General features: G+C 40.2%; 1 protein-coding gene across 1 annotated transcript in view; it reads left to right on the forward strand.

Annotated features, from left to right (window-relative positions):
* Nucleotides 1-1,553: 1,553 nt before the first annotated feature.
* The window catches only part of LOC142875561 (annexin A7-like), a 163,593-nt gene continuing 140,699 nt past the window's right edge, over nt 1,554-24,447 (forward strand). Inside the window, exons 1-6 of the mRNA XM_076010171.1 lie at nt 1,554-1,577; nt 2,460-2,512; nt 4,561-4,663; nt 5,836-5,930; nt 6,850-6,963; nt 7,188-7,358. Coding sequence (XP_075866286.1) covers nt 4,570-4,663; nt 5,836-5,930; nt 6,850-6,963; nt 7,188-7,358 — 474 coding nt within the window. The 5' untranslated portion in view covers nt 1,554-1,577; nt 2,460-2,512; nt 4,561-4,569. The remainder of the gene's footprint in view (nt 1,578-2,459; nt 2,513-4,560; nt 4,664-5,835; nt 5,931-6,849; nt 6,964-7,187; nt 7,359-24,447) is intronic.

Consider the following 24,447-nt stretch of genomic DNA (forward strand, 5'->3'; position numbering starts at 1 on the left):
CCAACTGCCAAATAGAGAAAAAAAGAAAAAACAAAAAACCTCTTTGCCTGACCCAAGTAGAATTAAATTTAGCCTTATTCTGGCAAAAAAGTGTCCTGAGAAAGTAGTATACCTATGAACCAGAATAAGACCCCAAGATTTCTCATAGGACTTTAAAAAAGTTTAAGAACAAGCTATTCCTTAATAGTAATCTCTGTTCTTTATTTGTAAATGGGTCATATTTCTTTATGATCACATTCATTTAAAATTATTCTCATTTTCAGCCTGCAGGTCAGGAATCATCTTGTCCCCCTCCAGGTCAGTGTCCTTATCCTAGTGGCTTTCCTCCAGTGGGAGGAGGTGCTTACCCACAAGCGCCCAGTAGTGGCTACCCAGGAGCTGGAGGCTTCCCTGCACCTGGAGGTTCTCCATCCCCTGGAGGCTGTCCTGGTGCCCCACAGCCAGGGGGAGCTGCATCCTATCCCGGAGGTGAGTTCTGGCTGTGGAACTAGTAATGATTTGGGACAGTTGTAACACTTTCCTTCTGTCCTGTTCATTCTTGCTTGTTTTGTCTGAGGTCAGAGTCGCTCTTAACTACCCTTAGACAGTAAGGGACCTAGCTGGCACAATAGAGGGATAAAGTTCTCAGGGGGCATGAAAGCTGGGAGCAGTTTGCAAAATTCCGTTGTGAAGGGAAATGCAATAAACTTAATGGTAATAAAGGACCAATATATAATCCTTTGGTTATTTGTAACCTTTTTTTGTTTGTTTGTTTGTTTTTTTTTTTTTAGACAGAGTCTCGCTTTGTTGTTCAGGCTAGAGTGAGTGCCGTGGCGTCAGCCTAGCTCACAGCAACCTCAAACTCCTGGGCTCGAGCGATCCTTCTGCCTCAGCCTCCCTAGTAGCTGGGACTACAGGCATGCGCCACCATGCCCGGCTAATTTTTTTTTTTATATATATATATCAGTTGGCCAATTAATATCTTTCTATTTATAGTAGAGACGGGGTCTGGCTCTTGCTCAGGCTGGTTTTGAACTCCTGACCTTGAGCAATCCGCCTGCCTTGGCCTCCCAGAGAGCTAGGATTACAGGCTTGAGCCACCGCCCCTGGCCTATTTGTTTGTTTTTTAAATGGAGAAGTGGTTGCTTCATATGGTTATTTGTAATCTTAAGACCTGATTAAGACACTCGAATTAACATGACTCTGGCCTTTAGGACAGCTTTATCCAAAGGTTAAAAAAACAGACTTCATGCTTTTGTATTGTAAATTAATAGGAAGATGAATAAAGTAAAATTTAAAATTTTTTTTCTTTTACTGGGGAAGGGATTGGTGAGAAGTTGAAGTTCTCAGTTTACACAAAAAGGGACTGCTGGTACAGCTTTAATCGCATATTTTTTCCATTGTTAACAGTAGAAATTTTTCTAAAGTTATCTCTTTAATCATGGAACTGTCACTGTAGTTGATCAAACTCTTCTTTTCTCTAGTTCCTCCCGGCCAAGGATTTGGAGTCCCATCAGGGGGAGCAGGCTTTTCTGGCTACCTACCCACAGCCACCTTCGCAGTCTCACGGCGTGGGCCAGCACAGGTCCCGCTACCTGGTAGGTACCAGCTGATCACAAAAAACGACATCGTGATATTTTGAGTTTTCAGTTGCCATCGAGAGAACTTAGTTTATCTTTGGGATGGTCTTCAGTAAATGTGTATGTATTTCTACAAGTAATTTTAAATATATGTTTTCATGAAATATATTAATTTGATGGAAAAGCTTAATCAGGAAAATGAAGTAAGGACCCCTTTTACTATTAAAAAATCTGTCCCAAGGCCAAAAAGAAAAACCTTCAGGAACTTTCACTTCTCTGCTGAATCCTGTACCACAGATGAAATGACCGCCAGAATTATATCCTGATAACCATTCCAGATGGAATCAGAATTTAATCTGGTTCAAGTGTGCGTGTGGGGGGAATAAGTATTGTTTGTTAGGATCTTACGTAGAACATGGAATATTAAAACTGTTCTTGGCCGGGTGTGATGGTTCATCCCTATAATCCTTGCACTGTGGGAAGCCGAGGCGAGAGGATTGTTTTAGGTCAAGAGTTCAAGACCAGCCTAAGCAATATCGAGACCCTGTCTCTACAAAAAATGGAAAAATTAGCTGGGTGTGGTGGTATGCTCCTGTAGGCCCAGCTACTCAGGAGGCTGAGGCAGGAGGATCACTTGAGCCCGAGAGTGGGAGGTTGCAGTGAGCTATGATGATGCCACTGCACTCCAACCTGGTGACAGTGAGACCTTGTCTAATAAAAAAAAAAAAAAGAGTTCTTAGGACCAAAGCTTGTTTTAGAGTCAGTAAATTATAATATTTAAAAACTGATCCTACTTAATATACAGTGTGAATGTTCTCATGTTTCCATATTTATAATGCTGTTTTCAAAAATTCGATTATATAATGCCTATTTGTTATACATTTTTTTTTAAACACATAGGTGGCTTTCCTGGAGGACAGTATCCTGGAGGACAAGCTCCTTTCCCTGGTCAGGTATGTTCACTCCTACTTTTTTTGTTTTTGGTTTTTGTTTTTGAGACAGGGTTTCACTCTGTCACCCAGGCTGGAATACAGAGGTGCAATCACAATTCACTGTGAGCTTGAACTCCTGAGCTGAAGTGATCTCTTACCTAAGCCTTCCCAGTAGCAGTACAGGCACATGCTATCACGCCTGGCTAATTTTTAAATTTATTTGTAGACAGGGGGTCTCTTTATGTTGCCCAGGCTGATCCCTAACTCCTGGCCTCCAGCAATCCTCCTGCCTCAGCATCCCAAAGTTTTGGGATTACAGGCATGAACCACCATGCTTGGCATAATCCTGCCATTTCAGTTCAGTCTATGTAAATGGATAATGCCCAAGAAGGGCACCACTCCTTTGCTGACATGAGAGGTTTCCATGAAGCAGAGGAAACAGTCTGTGACAATAACATAACACTTTAATCTTTGCTTCTGATAGAACTTGTGCCCCCTTTAGTCGATCTGCTTTAACCACTTCGGTACGGCGCTCACCGCCGCGAAACCTTGCCCACAGCTGGCACTCATAGTCCGCACGGTAGTTGGTGCTGTGCATTCACGGCGAATCTGTTTTCCTCTTGTGTGATGAGGAAAGCTTTAAAGCACGGAAAGCTTGTTTTACTTCACAGGCAGCTTTACTTGTAATATAAATCAGAATCGGTAACATAAACATATGCTTTCATTACATTATTTTTAGATGTTCACAATTTTATTTTGATAAATGAAAAATTAGAAAAGTCATCTCACGGCTGTCGGCTAAAGTCGCTGTGCGCGTTCATCTGTGGCTGTTGACTACAGTCGACGCTCGTACCAAAGTGGTTAAATACGGTCCTGATGATTTTGATAAGACAAGCATAGGTCCTTCTCACAGGTGATGATGCTCATAGTTTATCCTAGAGATTCACATTGGCTCTTGGCATTGGTTTTGATTGTATTAGCTCTTCCTTGCCCTTACTAGCAGTTATAACTATGAACTTGGGCAATTTGTTGATTGGATTTCTGGCAGTGGTTTATGAAGGGTGGTTTTTGTTTTCCACTTTTACCTTTATACTTTCCACTCTTCTTTCAGATCAATACAGAGTCCTTTCCTTCCTATCCTGTTTTCTCTCCTGTTTCTTTGGATTATAGCAGTGAAGTGAGTAAGGTTTTCTAATGTTCACGAATCACTAAGTACCCTATATGTGCTTTCAGTTGTTTCTCATTTCTCATATATTTATCTCTCACTATTCCTTTAGGACTCCGATGTATCTGTTTTATCTTTATGTCCCTGTAGTAATTGGTAGGTCTTTAAACATGGTAACCAGTAGGTCTTGATTTCTTAGTAGCCCTACTGGGAAACATTTCTTATTTCATATATCAAATCTTTACCCTATCTCTGTATAGCTCCTTAACTTAATACTGTTTTATTCTTAAATTGCCTTGTTAACTTTTTAAATCTTGAAAATTTTAAATCTTGAAAGTTTTAAATCTTTAAAACTTGAATAGGAATTCAAGTTACTAGGAACATAAGCAGTATAGCTCTATGGTTACATTTGTCTTGATTTTCTTACTGACTTCCATACTGTATATTTATAAAGATCTAGCATTTTCAAGCTTGTTTTAGCCTGGGGTAGGAGAAGGATTACAGTATTGGAAGAGAAACACCTTAGTGATTTTTGTTTGTTTGTTTTTGCTCACTTTCCTGATTTTTGAGGAATTTGAGCTTTAGAGAGATTAAGAAACTTGTCTAGGACTACATAGCTACTGAAAGACAAGATTTGTAACTTTAATTTCAAAGGTTTCACCATCTTTTCTCCTACAAGTTTGGTGTCTGGCTATCTGTTAGCAGGAGAAAAATCTGTCTGCAGGAGTATAGGTCTTTCCTATTTGTTCTAGAATGAGCCCTGGCAATACAATGCTTATATCCTTGCCCTAAAACCCAAACACTGGCCTTCTTTCCTAAGAGCAATGTCTGGGGAAGTCTTTAAGTTTCTTTATTAGAAACTTATTGGAAGTCCTGACTTGGATTTTATGCCTTTTGTTCTCAGCCTGCTGTGATGAGTCAGGGCACTCAAGGAACAATCAGAGCAGCTGCCAACTTCGATGCTATGCGAGATGCAGAAATTCTCCGTAAAGCAATGAAGGGTTTTGGTAAGGAAAGCAGATTTTTGTCTTCTATATTAATAATAACTTTAAGTGATTAATTCTAAAGTAAAAATGAACTGTTAACAAACATACAAGGGGGGCTTCTCTGTTGCTTGCTCACAGAGAGCCAGTTACTGAGACAACAAGGATTGTTGAGGAAGAAAGGATTTATTACAGTGGACGTGTCCACTGGGAGGGGGAGGTATGAACTGTCTCAAATCTGTGTTCCCAGTCAACATGGTCAGGGTTTTCTGGAGGTAAAATGAATAATGCATGAGGGGAGTGAGCATCATTACATGTTTGGGGCGGAGTGGAGGGCACCCAAGTACAGTGATAAATCATACTACTACATAGATCCCATGATCCAAAAATGGTGGATAAGTCCCTCCCAGGGTGGGGATTTTAGTAGTATAATGAGCTGGGTGTTAATATTGGTCATTTCTGATGTGTAGGCAGGATGCAGGGAATAGGCTTCTCAGGGGGTCTTAGTATACAGTCTGTGGTGGCATCGCTTAGCTTGTCTTCTCCGGACAAACAAGTGGTGTAGGGCTTGACAAGGCCGGGAAAGAAACACAAAAGGGAATTCATCAGTGCAGCAGAAAGTTACAAAGTCCTGATCAGCAAATCTTACTGGTCTGGGAACTTGAAGCCTAAAAACTACAAAAAAACTAAACAAAATGTTTTCTTGTTTATGGAGCTGGTTATAAAACCTTATATCATAAACCAAGTTTATGTGTCAGGCTTGGTGCACACACCTCAATTTAATCTAGGGCCTAGCACCTTGTAAGCCTTCTAAGAGATACCCTCAAGGAGCAACCAGCACAGATTTTGTCACTTCTTAAACCTGTCTGGAGCTGGCTGTGAAGGCCCATGCCTGTAATCCTAGCACTCTGGGAAGTCGAAGTGGCAGGATCACTTGAGCTCAGGAGTGTGAGACCAGCCTAAGCAAAAGTGAGACTCTGTCTGTAATAAAAACAGAAAAAATTAGCTGGGTGTGGTGGCACATTCCTGTAGTCCCAGCTACTCAGGAGGCTGAGGCAGGAGAATCGCTTCAGCCCAGGAGTTGGAGGTTGCAGTGAGCCGTGATCACATCACTGCATGCTAGTCAGGGTACTAGAGCAGGACTCTGTCTCAAAAAAACAAACAAACAAAAAACAAACCATGTATGGTTCTTCCAGGGACAGACGAGCAAGCAATTGAGGATGTTGTGGCCAACCGTTCCAATGATCAGAGGCAAAAAATTAAAACAGCTTTTAAGACCATGTATGGCAAGGTATGTTTTTTTGTTGAGTGCACATCAATAGTGGCCCGAGAACTCTGCATTCATGTCAGATTGGAATGCTATCTTTTTATTAGTACCTGTGATATAGAGAGATAACTAGTCTTTAGAGACCTCAGAAGTGGTATATTCGCTTCTCTCAAAAGCGTTTTTTGGCCGGGCGTGGTGGCTCATGTCTGTAATCCTAGCACTCTGGGAGGCCAAGGCTGGAGGATCACTTGAGGTCAGGAGTTTGAGACCAGCCTGAGCAAGAGCAAGACCCCATGTCTACTAAAAAGACAAAAAATTAGCCTGGTGTGGTGGTGCGTGCCTGTAGTCCCAGCTACTTGGGAGGCTTGAATGATTCTTTGTTTCATGTATCTCTTGTCTTTGTATCTGTTACAGTGGTAGAACTGCAGGAAGGATTTGTTATTAGTCAGGCGTGGTGGCATGTGCCTATACTCCCAGCTATTTGGGAGGCTAAGGGGGAAGGATCGCTTGCACCCAGGAGTTCCATACCAGCCTGCGCAACATAGTAAGACCTCATCTCAAAAACGAGAAAATAATTATTATTGTTTATTGATAGAATGAATAAAAGTCATCTGCTTGAGTGTAACAAACTTTAAACATATATATTTCTTACATAATCAGATTTGAAATTCATGGTTTTGTAAAGCGATTCTATTTCAGTTTTCCATATTTTTTTTTAAAGACATTGTCTTTTCTCTGTTGCCGAGGGTGGAGTGCACTGGTGTGATCACAGCTCACTGTAACCTTGATTTCCTGAACTCAAGCGATCCTACTGCCTGGGCCTCCCAAAGTGCTGTGATTACAGGCATGAGCCATTGTACCCAGCCCCATATTTTCTAGAAAAAGATGTCAGTTACAAATTTTGGAGAGCACATGTACTAAGCTTGTGTTTGTAATTAAATAGGATTTAATCAAAGATCTCAAATCAGAGTTAAGTGGAAATATGGAAGAACTAATCCTTGCCCTGTTCATGCCTTCTCCATATTATGATGCCTGGAGTTTACGGAACGCAATGCAGGTACTACATGTCATTTATTGTATTTTACTCTATTTTGTATGTAAAACCCCACAAATGATCACAGTTCTGAATTTACAGTGATAAAGCAATACATTATTTCACATCATCCGAATATATAGTTTTTCGATTCTAGAGAACAAAGAAGTACTGGTGAAACAGTAAGATTTAATTACTTCTAGAAATTTTGATTATCTTTTGTATAATTCTCCCTTCTTTTCACATAGGGAGCAGGAACTCAGGAACATGTATTGATTGAGATTTTGTGCACAAGAACAAATCAGGACATCCGAGAAATCGTCAGGTGTTATCAATCAGAATTTGGACGAGACCTTGAAAAGGACATTAGGTCAGATACATCAGGGCATTTTGAACGTCTACTTGTATCCATGTGCCAGGTGAGTGTAGCATGAATGTATGTGTGTTGGTGAAGGGCACTTTATTGCCAGTGAGCATTCTTTATTCCTTTTGATATTTAGCAATCTTGAAATATTGCCATTTTTAAGAGGGGCAACACTGAATCCAGTGTACAGATGTCTTTGTAGTTACTACTAGGATTTATTTCTGCAAATCTGGCTTTTGTAAGGAATCAGAAATTAACATCTTTAAGGTTGTATGGAATCAGAAACCAGCTTGAGGCTCTGTGGCTAGAATGAAACTGTTCATTCATTCATTCATTCATTTACTTTGGCTCATAGTCTCACTCTGTCAGCCAGGCTAGAGTGCAGTGGCATGGCCATGGTTCACTGCAGCCTTGAACTTCTGGGCTCAAGTGATCTTTCCACCTCAGCCTCCATAGTAGCTAGCTCTACAGGCATGCACCACTACGCCACCCTAATTTGTTTTTATTTTTTGTGGAGAGGAGGTCTTGCTATGTTGCCTAGGTTGGTCTTGAACTCCTGGCCACAAGCAGTCTTCCCACCCCGACCTCCCAAAGTTCTGGGATTACAGGCGTGAGCCATTGCACCTGGCCTGAAAGTGTACATACAAGCTTAGCACTGTCCTGCCTATTACACTGGCCATTAACTGAAGACATGCAGGACTGCTATGGAAGTGCTAGAGGAGATGAGGACTGTGTGAGAAGAACCAGAAATGCAGAAAAATGTTTCAGTGTTCACAGTAATACTGTGATTAGCACCTTCCTTATTCTAATTCCGCAGATGTTCTAGAGAATTGACAGAAAATACTCTAATTTAGGATATTTGGAATAGTATTAGGAACACACTTGGAATGAGATGATGCAAAAGACTATTCCATATCAGAAGTTATTGGCTATCCTGCTAGTGCACAAGGTTGGACTATCTTGAGAGATCTAAAAGCAGAGGAGGGGCTCCTAAGATCCAGGGGAAGTAGTTGCAGCTTGGGTAGAGTACAAAAGTGAGTGGATGTAGAAATGAAAATAAAGCAAATGGGCTGAAGGAAACTGAATTTACCTACATCACAGTAACAGAGCAGGGAAGCAGGTTAGGATGTCAAAGGCACAAGAAGAAAAAACAGGAACAGACATTTAATGCTAAAGAATGATTATTAAGACTTTATATGAGGTGCATAGTTTTTCTTTATGCAAGGTTCAAGGTCATACCTTTTTGAGGGTATGAGCAGAAGAGTATCTAGGAAAATGAGATTATACATAGTATGTATAAATCGAAAGACACAAATTGAGGGAGTCTTCCTGAGCAACTTTACCTGTGCTGTATTCAGTTGCCCATTTAGAATATGCCTGTACATATTCCTTGTGCCAGGTGCTTTTCAGAAGACAGTTCTCCACCTTCAAGGAGCATCTTTTCAATCTTTCTGTTTTGCTCACTGAATGGTCACTGAGACTCTAGAGGGCAGCCTTTCCTTGGTTTGGGTTTCTGTTTTTTTTTTTTTTTTTGAGACAGAGTCTTTGTTGCCCTGGCTAGAGTTAGTGCCTGGTGTCAGTCTAGCTGACAGTAACCTCAAACTCCTGGGCTCAAGCAATCCTTCTGCCTCAGCCTCCTGAGTAGCTGGGATTACAGGCATGCGCCACCATGCCCGGCTAATTTTTTCTATATATATTAGTTGGCCAATTAATTTCTTTGTATTTATAGTAGAGACAGGGTCTCACTCTTGCTCAGGCTGGTTTCGAACTCCTCACCTCCAGCGATCCTACCGCCTCAGCCTCCCAGAGTGCTAAGATTACAGGTGTGAGCCACCGCACCCGGCCCTGGCTTTCTATTTTTGAGAGAAACCAATTGCCTCTTCCCTTCCACCTTGCCTCCTATCCCAGGAGAAGAATTTGGTATACAACCTGGCATAGTCTTGCAGAACTTGAGTTATTTATAGCTTCTAAAAAGCTCATGTGTCATTTTTATATATGTAGTTGTAATATATACGTATTAAGTTTACACTTAGATGAAGGAAAGGAAGTTTATGAAGCCTCCATATTATATCCTTCCTCCCTAGACTTACACTCCTACAGGGCAGGGACCTTGTCTGTCTTGTGTCCCTGCCACCTAACATAGTGCCTGACACAAAGAAAGTGCTCAATACCTTTCAGTTGTATGAATGAATACAAAGTAGAACTCAGTACAATGCATGTTGATTTTAAATCCAAGCTAAGGAGAGTTATACTTTCTCCATTTCAGTGGTAGTGTATATCTCCTAGTGGAAATATTTTTGTTTAAACGTTTTCTGGTTTCATTTAGCCCTCAAATCTCTGAAAGCCGTCATGTTAACATAACATCATTAAACCATGATCATTTATTTAAATCGTCCCTTTAAATCCTGAAGTGACTAGGTTGGAACAAAAATTTAATAGAACTTTGATTTCCTTCTACGAATTCCTGCCTTCCTCCTTTGCAGGGAAATTGTGATGAGAACCAGAGTGTAAACCACCAAATGGCTCAGGAAGATGCTCAGCGTCTCTATCAAGCTGGTGAGGGAAGACTCGGGACAGACGAATCTTGCTTTAACAGGATCCTTGCCACGAGAAGCTTTCCTCAGCTGAGAGCTACCATGGAGGCTTACTCTAGGGTAGGAGCTTTTCTTTGGAGGATTTGGCTTCTATTCTAAGATGTGAAAATATTTAACCCTGTAATTTTTCTTTGCAGATGGCTAATCAAGATTTGTTAAGCAGTGTGGGCCGTGAGTTTTCCGGATATGTTGAAAGTGGTTTGAAGACCATCTGTAAGATGCTTTTGTGCTTTGTTTTTAAATGAATGAGAGCTTTGAATAGTCTGTTCCCATTAAGTGATGATAATTAATACAGCCTCCTGGAATCTGCTTAGGCAGTAGTAGCTGGGCTAATCCTATATTTTTTAATGCAATTTCCTATGAATGGTTGGTGTGATCACATAAGGTTTTTTGGGGATTATTTGGTCTTTATAGGATTTTCTTGGGAACTATTCGACAGTATCTCATAGACTGTAGCACTAGTGCCACAGAAAACATTTTGAGCCCCCAAAACATATCTTTTAAGTACTCAGCCTTATGAGACGCTTTTTCCTTTTGAAATTAAACGATTTCTGGTAGTCTAACACTAGATGTCTAACAAAACGGAAATTTCATTCCCATTGATAATATAGGACTAAAGAGAATATTAGTAATACATTGGTATTAGCAATGGAATGTCTTATAAATGTTACTACAGTAATTGTAGTGAAAGTAAAAACATACAGTTATTACATCTCTGTCATCTGCAGGGGGAGCCTGCTAAGCGAATTTTCCAAAGAGAAACCTGTCAGATTTCTGAGCATCGCTCTGAAGTCTTTGCTCAAATCTGTGTTGTCTCTTTTAAATTGGTTGTATCTGATATCCTTCTCTGAGCCAGATGGTAGTCTTATCTTTTAGAATTCAGATTTTTGTCATTATTCCTTTTGGTTTGAGGTATTACTAGGGTATAGATGCTACAGATTTTCATACTGTAAAGGGAAAACATGTACAGAATCTAAGTCCCTGCAACCATGGAGAGAAAATAGGATTTATTGGCCAAAGGGGATCTTCTAGAATTGAAGGCAATCTGTCGGATGCAGTTAGGAAGTTGGATGCTGAGAAAAATCAAGGGGGGGAGACCATCCCCAACTCGCCTCAAGTTTTAAGATAATTGCATAGCTAATAATTAATGGTGGTAGCCTGGACACAGTGGCTCTTGCCTGTAACCCCAGGAATTTGGGAGGCCAAGGCAGAAGAATCCCTTGAGGCTAGCAGTTCGGCACCAGCCTGCGCAACATAGCGAGACCTCATCCTTACAAAATATTTTAAAAATTAGCTGGACAAGGTGGTGTGTGTCTGTAGTCCCAGCTACTCAGGAGGCTGAGGCTGAGGCAGGAGGTCTGAGCCTAGCAGTACGAGGTTGGAGTGAGCTATGATAGCATAACTGCACTCCAGCCTGACACAGTGAGATTCTGTCTCTTTAATATAAAAACAAAAACAAACAAACAAACAAAAAAAACAGGCCTGGCATGGTAGCTCAGGCCTGTAATCCTAGCACTCTGGGAGGCTGAGGGGAGGCGGGAGGATTGTTTGAGCTCAGGAGTTGAGAGCAGCCTGAGCCACAGGGAGACCCGTCTCTACTCAAAAAAATAGAAATTAGCTGGACAACTAAAAATATAGATATATAAAAAATTAGCTGGGCATGGTGGCACATGCCTGTAGTCCCAGCTACTCGGGAGCTTGAGGCAGGAGGATCGCTTGAACCCAGGAGTTTGAGGTTGCTGTGAGCTAGGCTGAGGAGAAGGCACCCTAGCCAGGGCAACAGAGTGAGACTCTATCTCAAAGAAAAAAAAAAAAAGAAAAGAAAAGAAAGATTCACAGGCAGGCTGGAAGTGGTAAATGAAGTTGGAGGGATAGACCTGCTTGTCAAGTCATGATTCCATTTCTGAAGCATCTCTACCTTGCAGTGCAGTGTGCCCTGAACCGCCCTGCCTTCTTTGCTGAGAGGCTCTACTGTTCTATGAAAGGTGCTGGCACAGATGACTCCACCCTGGTCAGGACTGCAGTATCTCGAAGTGAGGTGAGTCAGGGCTTTTTCTGTTGGGTCTCTCTTGATGTTGAATGCTGATTTCTTAAAAGTTTCTCAATTGGTTGTTAGTTCCTCAGGAATGATGTTAAGAGCTCTTTGTCACTGGTGAGAGCGGTTGATACTAATATGAAGTACAGTATCACTTTGTTTGGCTGTGGGAGAGGCTTGTATTAGTGAAACAAGCCGATGTGCCTTGATGAAGATAAAAACCAAGAGGTTTTCCTACTTGAGAAGGTCTGTGGAGATCGCTAGTTTATGGGAAGTTGGAAGACACTTATCTTTCGATTTTTACTTTGTGTATGTAAAAAATTACATGAAAGAGCTATGTAAATTAATCCTATTGGATATCAAAGTTCTCAAAATTTAGCATCCCTTATTAATAGTAAAATGATTTTTAAAAAATTTATTATCTTTACCTAAATATAGCCTTAGATTTTTTTACCTTAAATTTATATATTTATCGGACTTTTTTAAATTTAAAGAACATAGACTATTAGATTTTACTAAAGAAGGTAGATCATTTTTTTAAGAAAATCAACATATGTTTTGAAAAACTTTTATTTTTCTTAGGCTTAAATTTTTTAAGTAGGATCTTTTTTTAAGTTGTGATATAATATGCATAACATAAAATTTACTGTTTTAACCATTTTTAAGTTGCATTTAGTACATTCGTATTGTTGTGCAACTGTTGCCATCATCCATCTCCAGAACTCTTCATCTTGTAAAACAGACTCTACCCATTAAATAATAACTTCCTTCCCTATGTTTGACTTCTCTAGGTCCCTCATATGAGTGGAGTCATTCAGTATTTGTCCTTTTGTGACTGGCGTCTTTAACTTAGACTAATGTCCTTAAGGTTTATCCCTGTGGTAGCATGTGTCCAAATTTCCTTCCTTTTTAAGGCTGAATGATAGTCCTTATGTATATACTGCCTTTTGTTTATTCATTCATGTGCCTAGACACACTTGGGTTGCTTCCACTTTTTGGCTGTTGCGAATACCGCAACGAGTATGGGTGTACAAATACCTGTTCCAATCCCTGCTTTCACTTCTTTTGGGCATACCCAGAAGTGAAATTGCTGGATCATATTGTAATTCTATGGGGCTTTTTTGTTTTTCAGTTTGTTTATTTTTAGGAACCACCATACCATTTTCCACAGCAGCTGCACGCTTTTCCACAACGCACAAGTGTTCCCATTTCTTGACATCCTCACCAAGACTTAATATTCTCTATTTTGATAATAGCCATCCTACCACATGTTTGTGAAATGACTAATTTTGGGATTAATAGATGAAACTAGTACCACCCTTATCCAATATTTTATAGAGCAGTGAATCAGACCTTTATTGGGTATGAGTGTAAGCTATAAAATATCAGTCACCTGTTGATTTTTCCCCCCTCAGTTTTCATCATTATTAAGATCTTGTCATTATTTAAATACCAGTTTTCTTTTGACAGATTTTTTTCTAACATCAGAAATATCATTTCTTATGCAGATTGATCTTGTGCAGAAAAAACAGATGTTTACTCAGATGTATCAGAAGACCCTGGGCACAATGATTGCAAGTGACACGAGTGGAGATTATTGAAGGCTGCTTCTGGCCATTGTGGGCCACTAGGAAGGATTTTCTTTTTGTACATGAATGAAGCTATTCATAGTTTATCCTTCAAAGCAGTGACTGACCTGCATGCAGCAATATCAACCATCACCTAACCAAAAGAGGTTTTTACTAAGGACTGTGTCAGGGTAATGTGCTTGGTCAGCACATGTTATTGCCTTAATTCTAATTTTTTCTTGATATACAATCAATGTGAAGCCATATCACTATGATGTAGTAATATCACAATGTTTGTTAAGCTTCATTCTCACTAATCTTATTCTAATCAGGATGACAAATCGAATAAAAACTTAAAACAATCTATAATTCTGTGTAATAATGTATATATTTTTTTCTAAAGTTTAAATTCTAAAGTTTAATGGTTAAGAATAGGTAACAGCCCAGAAATCATTCCTAGCAAGTCTCAGGGAAAATAATTAAAATAACCAAATAGGCTGTCAAAGGAAAATATCTGCAGTATGAGACAGCATAAGAATTTCACTTTTCAGAAGAAAATGATTAGCTGTTTGCAAAGTTACAATTGACTAAATCCATATCACCATAATTTTAGGACTTAAAATATGTACCAGTGGCATGAAATTTTACTTGCCATAAAGAAGCTTAGGACATAGTCACATGGTTAGAGGCATTTGAAAATGAAATAAAGGTCAATGACAAATAGCCATGCATAAAGCAATTAGTTAAAATAGTAACAGATCTGAAAATGTAAGGAGACACACGATTGCTGCTCAAAGAAAAGTCTGCTTTAAACCGAAGACATAAGCATGAGGCTTAGTGCCGCAGATCATATCCAGTTTGGATGGTTTTTTAAAAGTTTTTAAGACATCACAGATCTGCTGGATAAAGCAGGAAGTCAAACCTAAGGAAATCACAAGCAAAAGGCATTCACTTTATTTTAGCAAAAAGAAAATCTCCAATACCTGTGAAAGAAATTGTTCATATAGTAGTTGAGTTCATTAAAACACTGCAAGTCTACATAAATTGGATACTTGCCCCTTCTGATTTCTCCATCATCTCCTGCAGGGCCCAGACAGAGAGGGACTGTTCTAACATGAAGGTGCAGATGGAGAGGTCTGAGTGGACATTCTGCACAGAAACAGAGAAAGCCATTAGCGTCACCATCATGCAGCATCCAGACCCAGTTTACCTTAATATGCTCTGGGTTCCTTCATAGGAAAAGTGAGAGTACTCGTCAACTCTATACTATGAGCTTCTAGATCAGCATACACTGTCATTACTGCTCACATTTAATGCATTTTTAAAATCACAGATAACAACAGCTGCCACTTGGCGAGTGCTTACTGCGATGCACATTGCACTTAACTCCTGTGGTCACCTATACTAAGGATTATTACTAAGACTGGACAAGAAACAGAGAAGTTGGATCATGATGGTCCACTAGGCACAGGTAGCATGTGCCTCCACCCTGGAAAAGAACCAGAATAGTAATCAGATTCTCCCATTTCAGACAGGTCATCTAGGAGAGACCACCAGGTTTCACCCGACAAGTGACAGGAAGCACCAAAAGCGGGTAAGGATAGGGTTCAGGGCATCTTGCCCGGTCAGGGGCTCACAGCTGGGAGAAGCTGCTGGAAACAAAGAGTCAGAAGACGCCCCCAGGGGATCTCCAAGCTCGTCCAGTCTCCAAGAGGAGCTTTCAGGATCTTGGTTACAAGAGAACCTCCCGACCCACGCAAGTTGCAGCCTCACATAGGGAGCTACTTGGAGAGTTTCAGAGACGTTGTTCCAGAAAGGGAACCCACGCAGACCCCACAGGCGTCCAAGCCTGGAGCAGCTTGAGCCAGGCGCCATATTCTGAGAGCCAAACGCCAGGCGGCCCGGCAAGCCTGCGCGCAGCCCCGAGGAGGGATGGAGAAGCCCGACACTGCCACACGCCCCTGAGAGGGTCCCCACCGCCGTGCTGGGGGCTGCTGTTGAGCCCGAGATGTGAGAAGACAGCACTTTCCGTAGTGTCTCACCATGCTGCCGGCTGAGGTGAGGCCCCACCCCTTCGGGCCACAGGTCAAGGCGCCGTTTTGAGACTTTGACGCTGGGCGGTGCCGTCGTGTATAATTTTTTACAAAGTTGCTGAGAATTCTGCCTTCCACAATCTTACCAGGTCTATTGGCTAGTTAGAGTTGGTAGTATGTCAAAACTGTATTCCTTTTTTTAAAAGTTCATCTCTTTCGACCTAGAGGAGTAATTTGCATCTTATTTTACATAAATTGGTATTCTATATTTGTAAACACATTCCATGTAGAGAATAGATTAGTATTACCTATAGCACTTTTTAAAAAAGGGTCAAATGTTTATATGCTTAAAATACAGACTACTTTTTTCCAGTTGTTTTCTTAATTGAAGTATGATTGATAAATTTTGCATATATTAAAGGGATACAAGATGATATTTTGATATAAGTATTCCTTGTGGAATGATTCACACAATTAAGCTCAAGCTATTTATCTGTCACCTGACATCATTTTTCACCTTGTGGTGAAAACACTTAAAATCTACATTAGAAAATTACAAGTGGTACAGTACATTATTATTATTTATAGTTACTATTTATTACATGAGATCTCTTGAACTTAAATACATATGATAAATGAAAGGTTTTTTTTTTCTCTATGTAATTTCTTTTACTAATAACTGAAAGTTTCTACCCTTTGACCAGCATCTCCTCATTTTCCACACCCCACCTCTTACAACTACCTCTCTGTCCAGGTTTGACTATTTTAGGTTGCATATACAAGCAATATGCAGTAATTCTTTGTGTCTGGCTTCTTTCACTTAGCACAATGTTCTCTAACATCTTCATAGTTCTTCAACATTGTCACAAATGGCAGGATTTTCTTCTTAAGATTTTCTTGTTAAAGGCCAAATGATATTCCATTGTGTGTATATATACTCCATAGTCTTTATCCATTCATCTACCAGTGGACAGTTGGGTTGTTTCCATATCTTAGCTATTGTGAGTAATGATGCAGTGAACATGGGAGCGCACATATTTCTTGAGATACTGATTTCTTTTCCTTCAGGTATGTACCCAGAAGTGGTATTGCTGGATCATTTAATGTAGTTCTGTTTTTAACTTTTGAGGAAGCTCCATACTGTTTTCCATAATGGCTGTACCAATTTACATTCCTATCAACAGCAAACAGGTTCCTTTTTCTTCACATCTTTGCAAACACTTACATGTTTTGTAATAGCCAATATAACGGGTGTGACTATCCCATTTGTACTTTAAAAGAATATTTATGCTACTGCTGTTAGGTAGAGTGTTTTGGATGTGTCTATTAGATCTAGTTGGTCTATTACATAAGGCCTCTTTTTCCTTCTGATTCTTCTGTCCGTTGCTGAGAATTGAGGTATTGGCATCTCCAACTATTATTTCTTTCTTTTTTAAATATTAGATGCTCGATGTATTGTCTTTCTTTTTTTTAAATAGTAGTTACCCAACTACTATTATAAAGCTGTTTCTCCTTTCAATTTTGTCAGTTTTTGCTTCATATATTTCAGTGGTATGCTAGGTGTGTAGATGTTTATAATTATCATATCTTACTGTTGTATTGAAGCTTTTATTAACATATAACGTCTTTTGTCCCCTGTAACCTTTTTTTGATTTAAAGTCTATTTTGTCTGATATTACTAGATTTTACTAAAGAGAAAACAACCAAAATATGTTTTGAAAAACTTGTGTATTTGTTCTTAGTCTTAAATTTTCTAAGCAGAATCTTTTTCTAAGTTGTGATAAAATATACATAACATAGTTACTATAGACTTCTCGGCTGTCTTTTGATTAACTATTTGTATGGAGTATTTTTTTCCATCCTTTTACTTTTAACCTGTTTGTGTCTTTGGATCAAAAGAGAATCTTTTGTAGACAGCATACAGTTGGATCACTTTTATCCATTCTTCATTCTTCCAATCTCTATCTTGATTGGTGAGTTTAATCCATTTATATTAAAGTAAGTATGAGAAATTTCTGTCATATTGCTATTTTCTATATTCCTTACTGCTTTTTTGTCCCTCATTTCCTACAATGCTGTCTTTCGTGTTTAGTGTTTTTTTGTAGTGAAACATTAAATTCCTATTCTTTTGTGTATATTCTATAACTATTTTCTTTATAGTAACCATAAGGATTACTTTTATTAGTAATGTCCTAAAGCTATACCACAGTGGAGGATAAAGCAACTCCATCTTGGATGCTAATCTGCCATGTTGACTTATGATTAACTCCTGTTCCAGCAATGTCTTTAAGATTTCTGCTTTATCTACTGTTACCATAAATCCTCTTAGGATAACTTTGACCATAAATCCTGCCCTTAGGCAGATTCATATAGCATTCTTGCTTACCCTGAGGGGTCAACTTCAATTGTCCCACACATTCTTTCGCCATGGTATATAAGCCCTGGGTCCTTGGTGGGTAATGGCTCAGGGATCCACCATCTTGTCTTGCTGCTACCGGGAACGTGGCTTCTGTTGGTGAATCCCTATTAAATGTTTCTGAGAAAATGTATTTGTCAGCCTCTTTCTTTGGCCTCAGCTTCCTTGGACTTTGAGGGTAGGTTTGCATAGACCTTACCACAAGACACACTCTAAATTTATACCTTTTTTTTTTTTTTTTTTAGACAGAGTTTACTTTGTTGCCCGGGCTAGAGTGAATGCCCTGGCATCAGCCTAGTTCACAGCAACATGAAATTCCTGGGCTCAAGCAATCCTGCTGCCTCAGCGTCCCAAGTAGCTGGGACTACAGGCATGTGCCACCATGCCCGGCTAATTTTTTCTATGTATATATTAGTTGTCCAATTAATTTGTTTCTATTTATAGTAGAGACGGGGTCTTGGTCTTGCTCAGGCTGGTTTCAAACACTTGACCTCGAACAGTCTGCCCGTCTCTGCCTCAGAGAGTGCTAGGATTACAGGTTTGAGCCACTGTGCCTGGCCAAAATTTATACCTGTTTAACTTCAGTAACACTATAGCTGGGCGTGGTGGCACGTGCCTGTAATCCCAGCTACTAGGGAAGCTAAGGTAGGAGGATTGCTGGAGACCAGGAATTTGATGTTACAGTTACCTGTGATTGGGCCACGGCACTATAGTCTGGGCAACACATCCAAGTCCCTGTCTCAAAAAAAAATTTTTTTTAACATTTTTATTACCCCCAGAAAGAAACCCCATACTCAATTAGAAGTCCTTCCTCATCTGTCCCTCTTCCACTCAGCACCTGTCAGCTACTAATCTACTTTCTGTCCCTAGGGATTTGCTATTCTAGGCTTTTCACATGAACGGAATCATAAAATATGTGGCCCTTTGAGTCTGACTTCCAATTAGCATAGTGTTTTTAAGGTTCTTCTGTGTTGTAGCAGGAATTAGTACTTTATTCTGTTTTATGGCTGAATAATCCAGTGTATGGTTATACTACATTTTCTTTATCCATTCATCAATTGATGGACATGTAGGTTTTATCATCTTTTGGCTATTACAAATAATGCTACTGTGAACATTCATGTACAATTTTTTGTGTGGACATGTGTTTTTTCTGTTTTTATTTTTTATTTTTTTTGAGGCACAGTCTTTCTCTGTTGCCCCATACAGAGTGCAGTGGCATCATCCTATCTCACTGCAACCTCAAAGTCCTGGGTTTAAGCAATCCTCCTGCCTCAACCTCTCAAGTAGTTGGGACTACAGGTGCACACCACAACACCCAGCTAATTTTTTGTTTTTTATAGAGACAGAGTCTCACTATGTTGCTCAGGCTTGTCTTGAACTCTTGGCCTCAAAGAATCCTTCTGCTTTGGCCTCCCAAAGTGTTAGGGTTACAGCTGTGAGCCACTGTGCTTGGCCTGTTTTCAGTTCTGTTAGCCATAGACCCAGGAGTGGAATTGCTGGATCATGTGGTATTCCTGTTTAATTTCTTTAGGTTCGGCCAAAGTGTTTTCCAAAGTGGCTGCACCATTTGACATTGCTGTCAGCAATAGATAAAGATTTCAATTTCTCCTCCTCATCAGTACTTACTATTATTGCCTATCTTTTTGATTGTAGCCATTGTAGTGGTTGTGAAGTGGCATCTTATTTTGCTTTTGATTTTCATTTCCCTAATGAGTAATAAGCAGACTTTTTTGTGCTTATTAATCATTTGCATATGTTCTTTTGAAAAATATTCAAATGCTTTGCCCATTTTTAAATTAGGTAATTTATATTTTTTAAGATTTTTTTTCTTTCAGCATATTATGGGGGTACAAATGTTTAGGTTACGTATATTGCTCCTGCCGCACCCGAGGTAGCGCTTCAAGCGTGTCCATCCCCCAGATGGTGCAAATTGCACCCATTACATGTATATATACCCATCCCCTCTTCCCCCCTCCCATCTGCCTGTTACCCGATGAATGTTATTACTATATATGCACTTCAGTGTGGATCAGTTAATACCAATTTGATAGTGAATACATGTGGTGCTTATTTTTCCATTCTTGGGATACTTCACTTAGTAGAATGGGCTCCAGCTCTATCCAGGATAGTAGAAGAGGTGGTAGATCACCATTGTTTTTTGTGGCTGAGTAGAACTCCATGGTATACATACACTACATTTTATTAATCCACTCGTGTATTGATGAGCACTTGAGTTGTTTCCACATCTTTGCAATTGTGAATTGTGCTGCTATCCACATTGGAGTGCAGCTGTCTTTTTTATAGAATGCCTTTGTTGTTTTGGGTAGATGCCCAGTAATGGAATTGCTGGATCAAATGGTAGTTCTACTTGTAGCTCTTTGAGGTATCTCCGTATTGCTTTCCACAGAGGTTATACTAGTTTGCAGTCCCACCAGCAGTGTATGAGTGTTCCTATCTCTCCACATCCACGCCAACATTTATTATTTTGGGACTTTTTGATAAAGGCCATTCTCACTGGGGATAAGTGATACTTCATTGCGGTTTTGATTTTTATTTCATACACACACACACACACACACATATATATATATATATATAATTTATTTATTAATTTTGAGTACACTCTTAAAAAGCACAAAACTGAACTGATCCAGGAAGCAACAGTCTATTTTTGTTGGGTCATAAGATTTGTTTATTCTGGATAGTTGACCCTTATATATAATTTACAAAATATTTTCTCCCAATGTGTGGGTTGGATTTTGTTTTCTTGATGGAATCTTTTGATGTACAGAACATTAAGATTTTTTCTTCAAAACTTACATATATGTATCTGTATATATATATATATATATTTTTTTTTTTTGAGACAAAGTCTCACTTTGTTGCCCAGGCTAGAGTGAGTGCCGTGGCATCAACCTAGCTCACAGCAACCTCAAACTCCTGGGCTCAAGCAATCCTACTGCGTCAGCCTCCCAAATAGCTGGGACTACAGGCATGTGCCACCATGCCCGGCTAATTTTTTTCTATATATATTAGTTGGCCAATTAATTTCTTTCTATTTATAGTAGAGATGGGGGTCTCGCTGTTGCTAAGGCTGGTTTCGAACTCCTGACGTTGAGCAATCTACCTGCCTCGGCCTCCCAGAGTGCTAGGATTACAGGCGTGAGCCCCCAAGCCTGGCCATCTTATATTTTGAGACAGTATCTCTTCTGTTTCCCAGACTAGAGTGCAGTGTTGTCATCATAGCTCCCTGCATCCTGAAATTCCTAGGCTCAAGTGATCCTCTTGCTTCAGCCTCCCAAGTAGCTGGGACTACAGGCACATGCCACCATGCCTGGCTAATTTTTTTGCATTTTTTTCTAGAGATGGGACCTTGCTATGTTACTAGGCTGGTCTCAAACTCTTGGCCTCAAGCAATCCTCCTGCCTGTGCCTTCCCAAAGTGCTGGGATTATAGATGTGAACCATTGTGCCTGACTTACAAAATATATATTTAATTGACACATAATTGTACATATTTATGGGGGACAGTGTGTTTTGATATGTGCATATAATATGCATAATCAAATTAGGGTTATTAACATGTCTATCGCCTCAGACATTTATCATTGGTGGTGAGAACATTCAAATTCCTCTCCTGGCTATTTTGAAATACATATTACTGTGAACAGTAGTCACTCTTCAGAGCATTGGAACACTAGAACTTACTCCTCCTATTCAGCTGCAACATTTACCCATCGATCAACCTCCCCTCTCCACTCTGTGCCCCCTTCCCGTTAGCCTCTCACAACCACTATTCTACTCTCTACTTGTATGAGATAACTTTTTGTGGCTCCACATATCAGTGAGGGCATGCAGAGTTTGTTTGTCTTTGTGTGCTTGCCTTATGTCACGTGACATAATGTCTTCCATGCTTATCTATGTTGCTGCAGATGACAGAATTTCATTTCTTTCTTTTTTTTTTTTTGATAAATAGTATTCCATTGGGTGAATATACCACATTTTCTTTATCCATTCATCCATTGATTCCATATTTTGAGTATTGTGAGTGCTACAATAAACATGGTGTGCACATATCTCTTCAATGTACTGATTTTATTTCTTGTGGATATATTACCCAGTAGTAGGATTCCTGGATCATATGGTAGTTCTACTTTTAATTTTGATGTTTTTGAGGAACCTCTATACTCTTGCTCCATAGTGGACTGTAGTAATTTACGTTCTTCACCAACAGCATATCAAACTGATGTTTCACTCCATGATATTCCTCATATTTGACTCTGGTTCCAGATCAAAATGGAGCTGAAAAATTCCTATCACCTAGTATTTCCTTGTTAAAAAATTGTGCTTTTTAGAGAGAGGGTCTCTCTCTGTTTCCCAGGGCTCAAGTGATCCTCCCACCTCGGCCTCCCAAAGTTCTGGGATTATAGGCATGAGCCACCATGTCCATGTCCGGCCATTATTAATTTAGAGTATACGCCTTCTACTTAGGAAAAGAAAGCAAAGGGTAAGACAGCCTCAGCGGGCCCTTCAGGAGGTATTCCAGAAGGTCAGCATTGTTACCATAGGAGACTACAGCTCCATGTGTCACTGCCGCTGAAGACCTTCCAGTGGGACAAGATGTGGAGGTAGAAGACAGTGATATTGACAGTCCTGGCCCTGTGTAGGCCTAGACTAATGTGTGTGTTTGTGTCTTTGTTTTTAACAAAAAAGTTAAAAAAAAATTAAAAGCTTATAAAGAAAAAAAATTTTTGTATAACTGTACAAGGTGTGTTTTAAGCTAAGTGTTACTACAAAAGAGTAAAGTTTAAAAAGTTAAAGTTTATGAAGAAGTTACAGTAAGCCAAGGTTAATTAATTGAAGAAAGTTTCAAATTAGCCAAAGTGTACAGTATTTATAGAGTCTACAGTAGTGTACAGTAATGTCCTGTGTCAGGTTTCAGTGTGAAAATGTCAGTTCTTGGCATGCTCATGGCCAAAGAATGACCAGACAAGCCAAAGTTAGGCGAACATGAAAATGAGGTTTATTGAGGAGAGAAAGATAGGGTTATAGGGCAAGAGCAAGACACAGGTTTATAGAGCATGATACATACGCCATGGGTGACGACCAGACACATTGTCCCGCAAAGGAAGCGTTTGACACGGATTCCAAGTTGCCATCAGTCCCTCCAACATGGGACGAGACCAGCGCCAGGAAAGGTCCATCCTGGCACTGAAGGATAATCACATCCTAGACGCAGGATGATTGATCAGTGATGCTGGAAGACAAAGGTGTTAATCAAAAGGGAGACACAGGAAAGTTGTCAAACTCAAAAGGGAGTCACATGTGTTAAACAAAAACAAAAAACCTGACAAATTGGGCTGAGGGAGCCTATGAAGAGAGGGTTCTCCTGCTTGCATACGTAATCACAAAAACTATCACAAAAGTTTTCGCAAAAACCAGAAACTTGCACAAAGGCCACTGCAAAGCTTACACAAAAAATACTTCTGCAAGAACGTCTGCCCAGCAACTGCCTGTTTAACACCACTTTGGTTTCACCCACGTTATTGATCTTTGTAGACAATAATAGTGAGCTCAAACATATTGGAAATCCTCCTCATTTTTACCCTAAAGACTACTTTATCTCCCTGAATTCGCGCATAGTTGACTATGGCATGCATATTCCCATTGCAATGCTCTATTCCTGAATAAACAGTTTTCTTTTAGATAGCCTTTCTGTTTGTTATTTAGGTAGACTCATGTTACAAGAAAGTAACACTAAGGCTGTTTTGGGAATTCTTGGAGATAGTGCATGTAGGGACTGGGCACAGTGTCTGATACAAGAAGTACTCAGTAAACGTCGCTCTCTGTAGGAAGGGGTTGCTCAGTCCTTAGCCACTCCTGAGAAAGTACATTCCAATGAAAACCTAATTCCCTGAGACCATCCACACGGCTGTGCCCAGTGAGAATGTGGCAGTGACGGCCCCTGCCCCGTTCTCTGCACTCATGGAAAGAGGGGAGATGGCCAACAAGCCTCCTGGGGGACAGGGGTCATTCTGGGTTCAGCAGATGGCCCTGGAATCAAAGACGTGATGGAACATAATATAATCAGATCCAATGAGTGTATCAAGGGCCAGGTGAGGAGGCTGCCGGAAGTCCAGCTGTGCCCAGGAGCTCGTGGGGAGGAGCCCTCCCACGTCAGCGCCGAGGCCGCTGCACTGTGGACAGGCCACGCCCTGTGGTAGAAGCACCCCTCCTGCCTGACAGATGCCAAATTATAGGAGATTCTTTAAAAAGTGTTAAGGCCTTCCACCTGCTCGACACCTGCAACGGTGCCTACTGCAACCACTGTTTTGGCTCCATTTTGCAGTAGAGAAAACAGAGGCTCAGAACAGAACACTCCTCTGGTCAAGGTGACACACAATGTGTGCCTGAGCCGGGGTTCCAGGGCCCAGGCCTGGCGGCTGGCATCCTCTCTCAATCCAGGGCAAATACCCCGGCCTGGGCAAGCTACTGG

This window comes from Microcebus murinus, chromosome 14 (genome assembly GCF_040939455.1).
Source record: "Microcebus murinus isolate Inina chromosome 14, M.murinus_Inina_mat1.0, whole genome shotgun sequence".
Taxonomy (NCBI): domain Eukaryota; kingdom Metazoa; phylum Chordata; class Mammalia; order Primates; family Cheirogaleidae; genus Microcebus; species Microcebus murinus.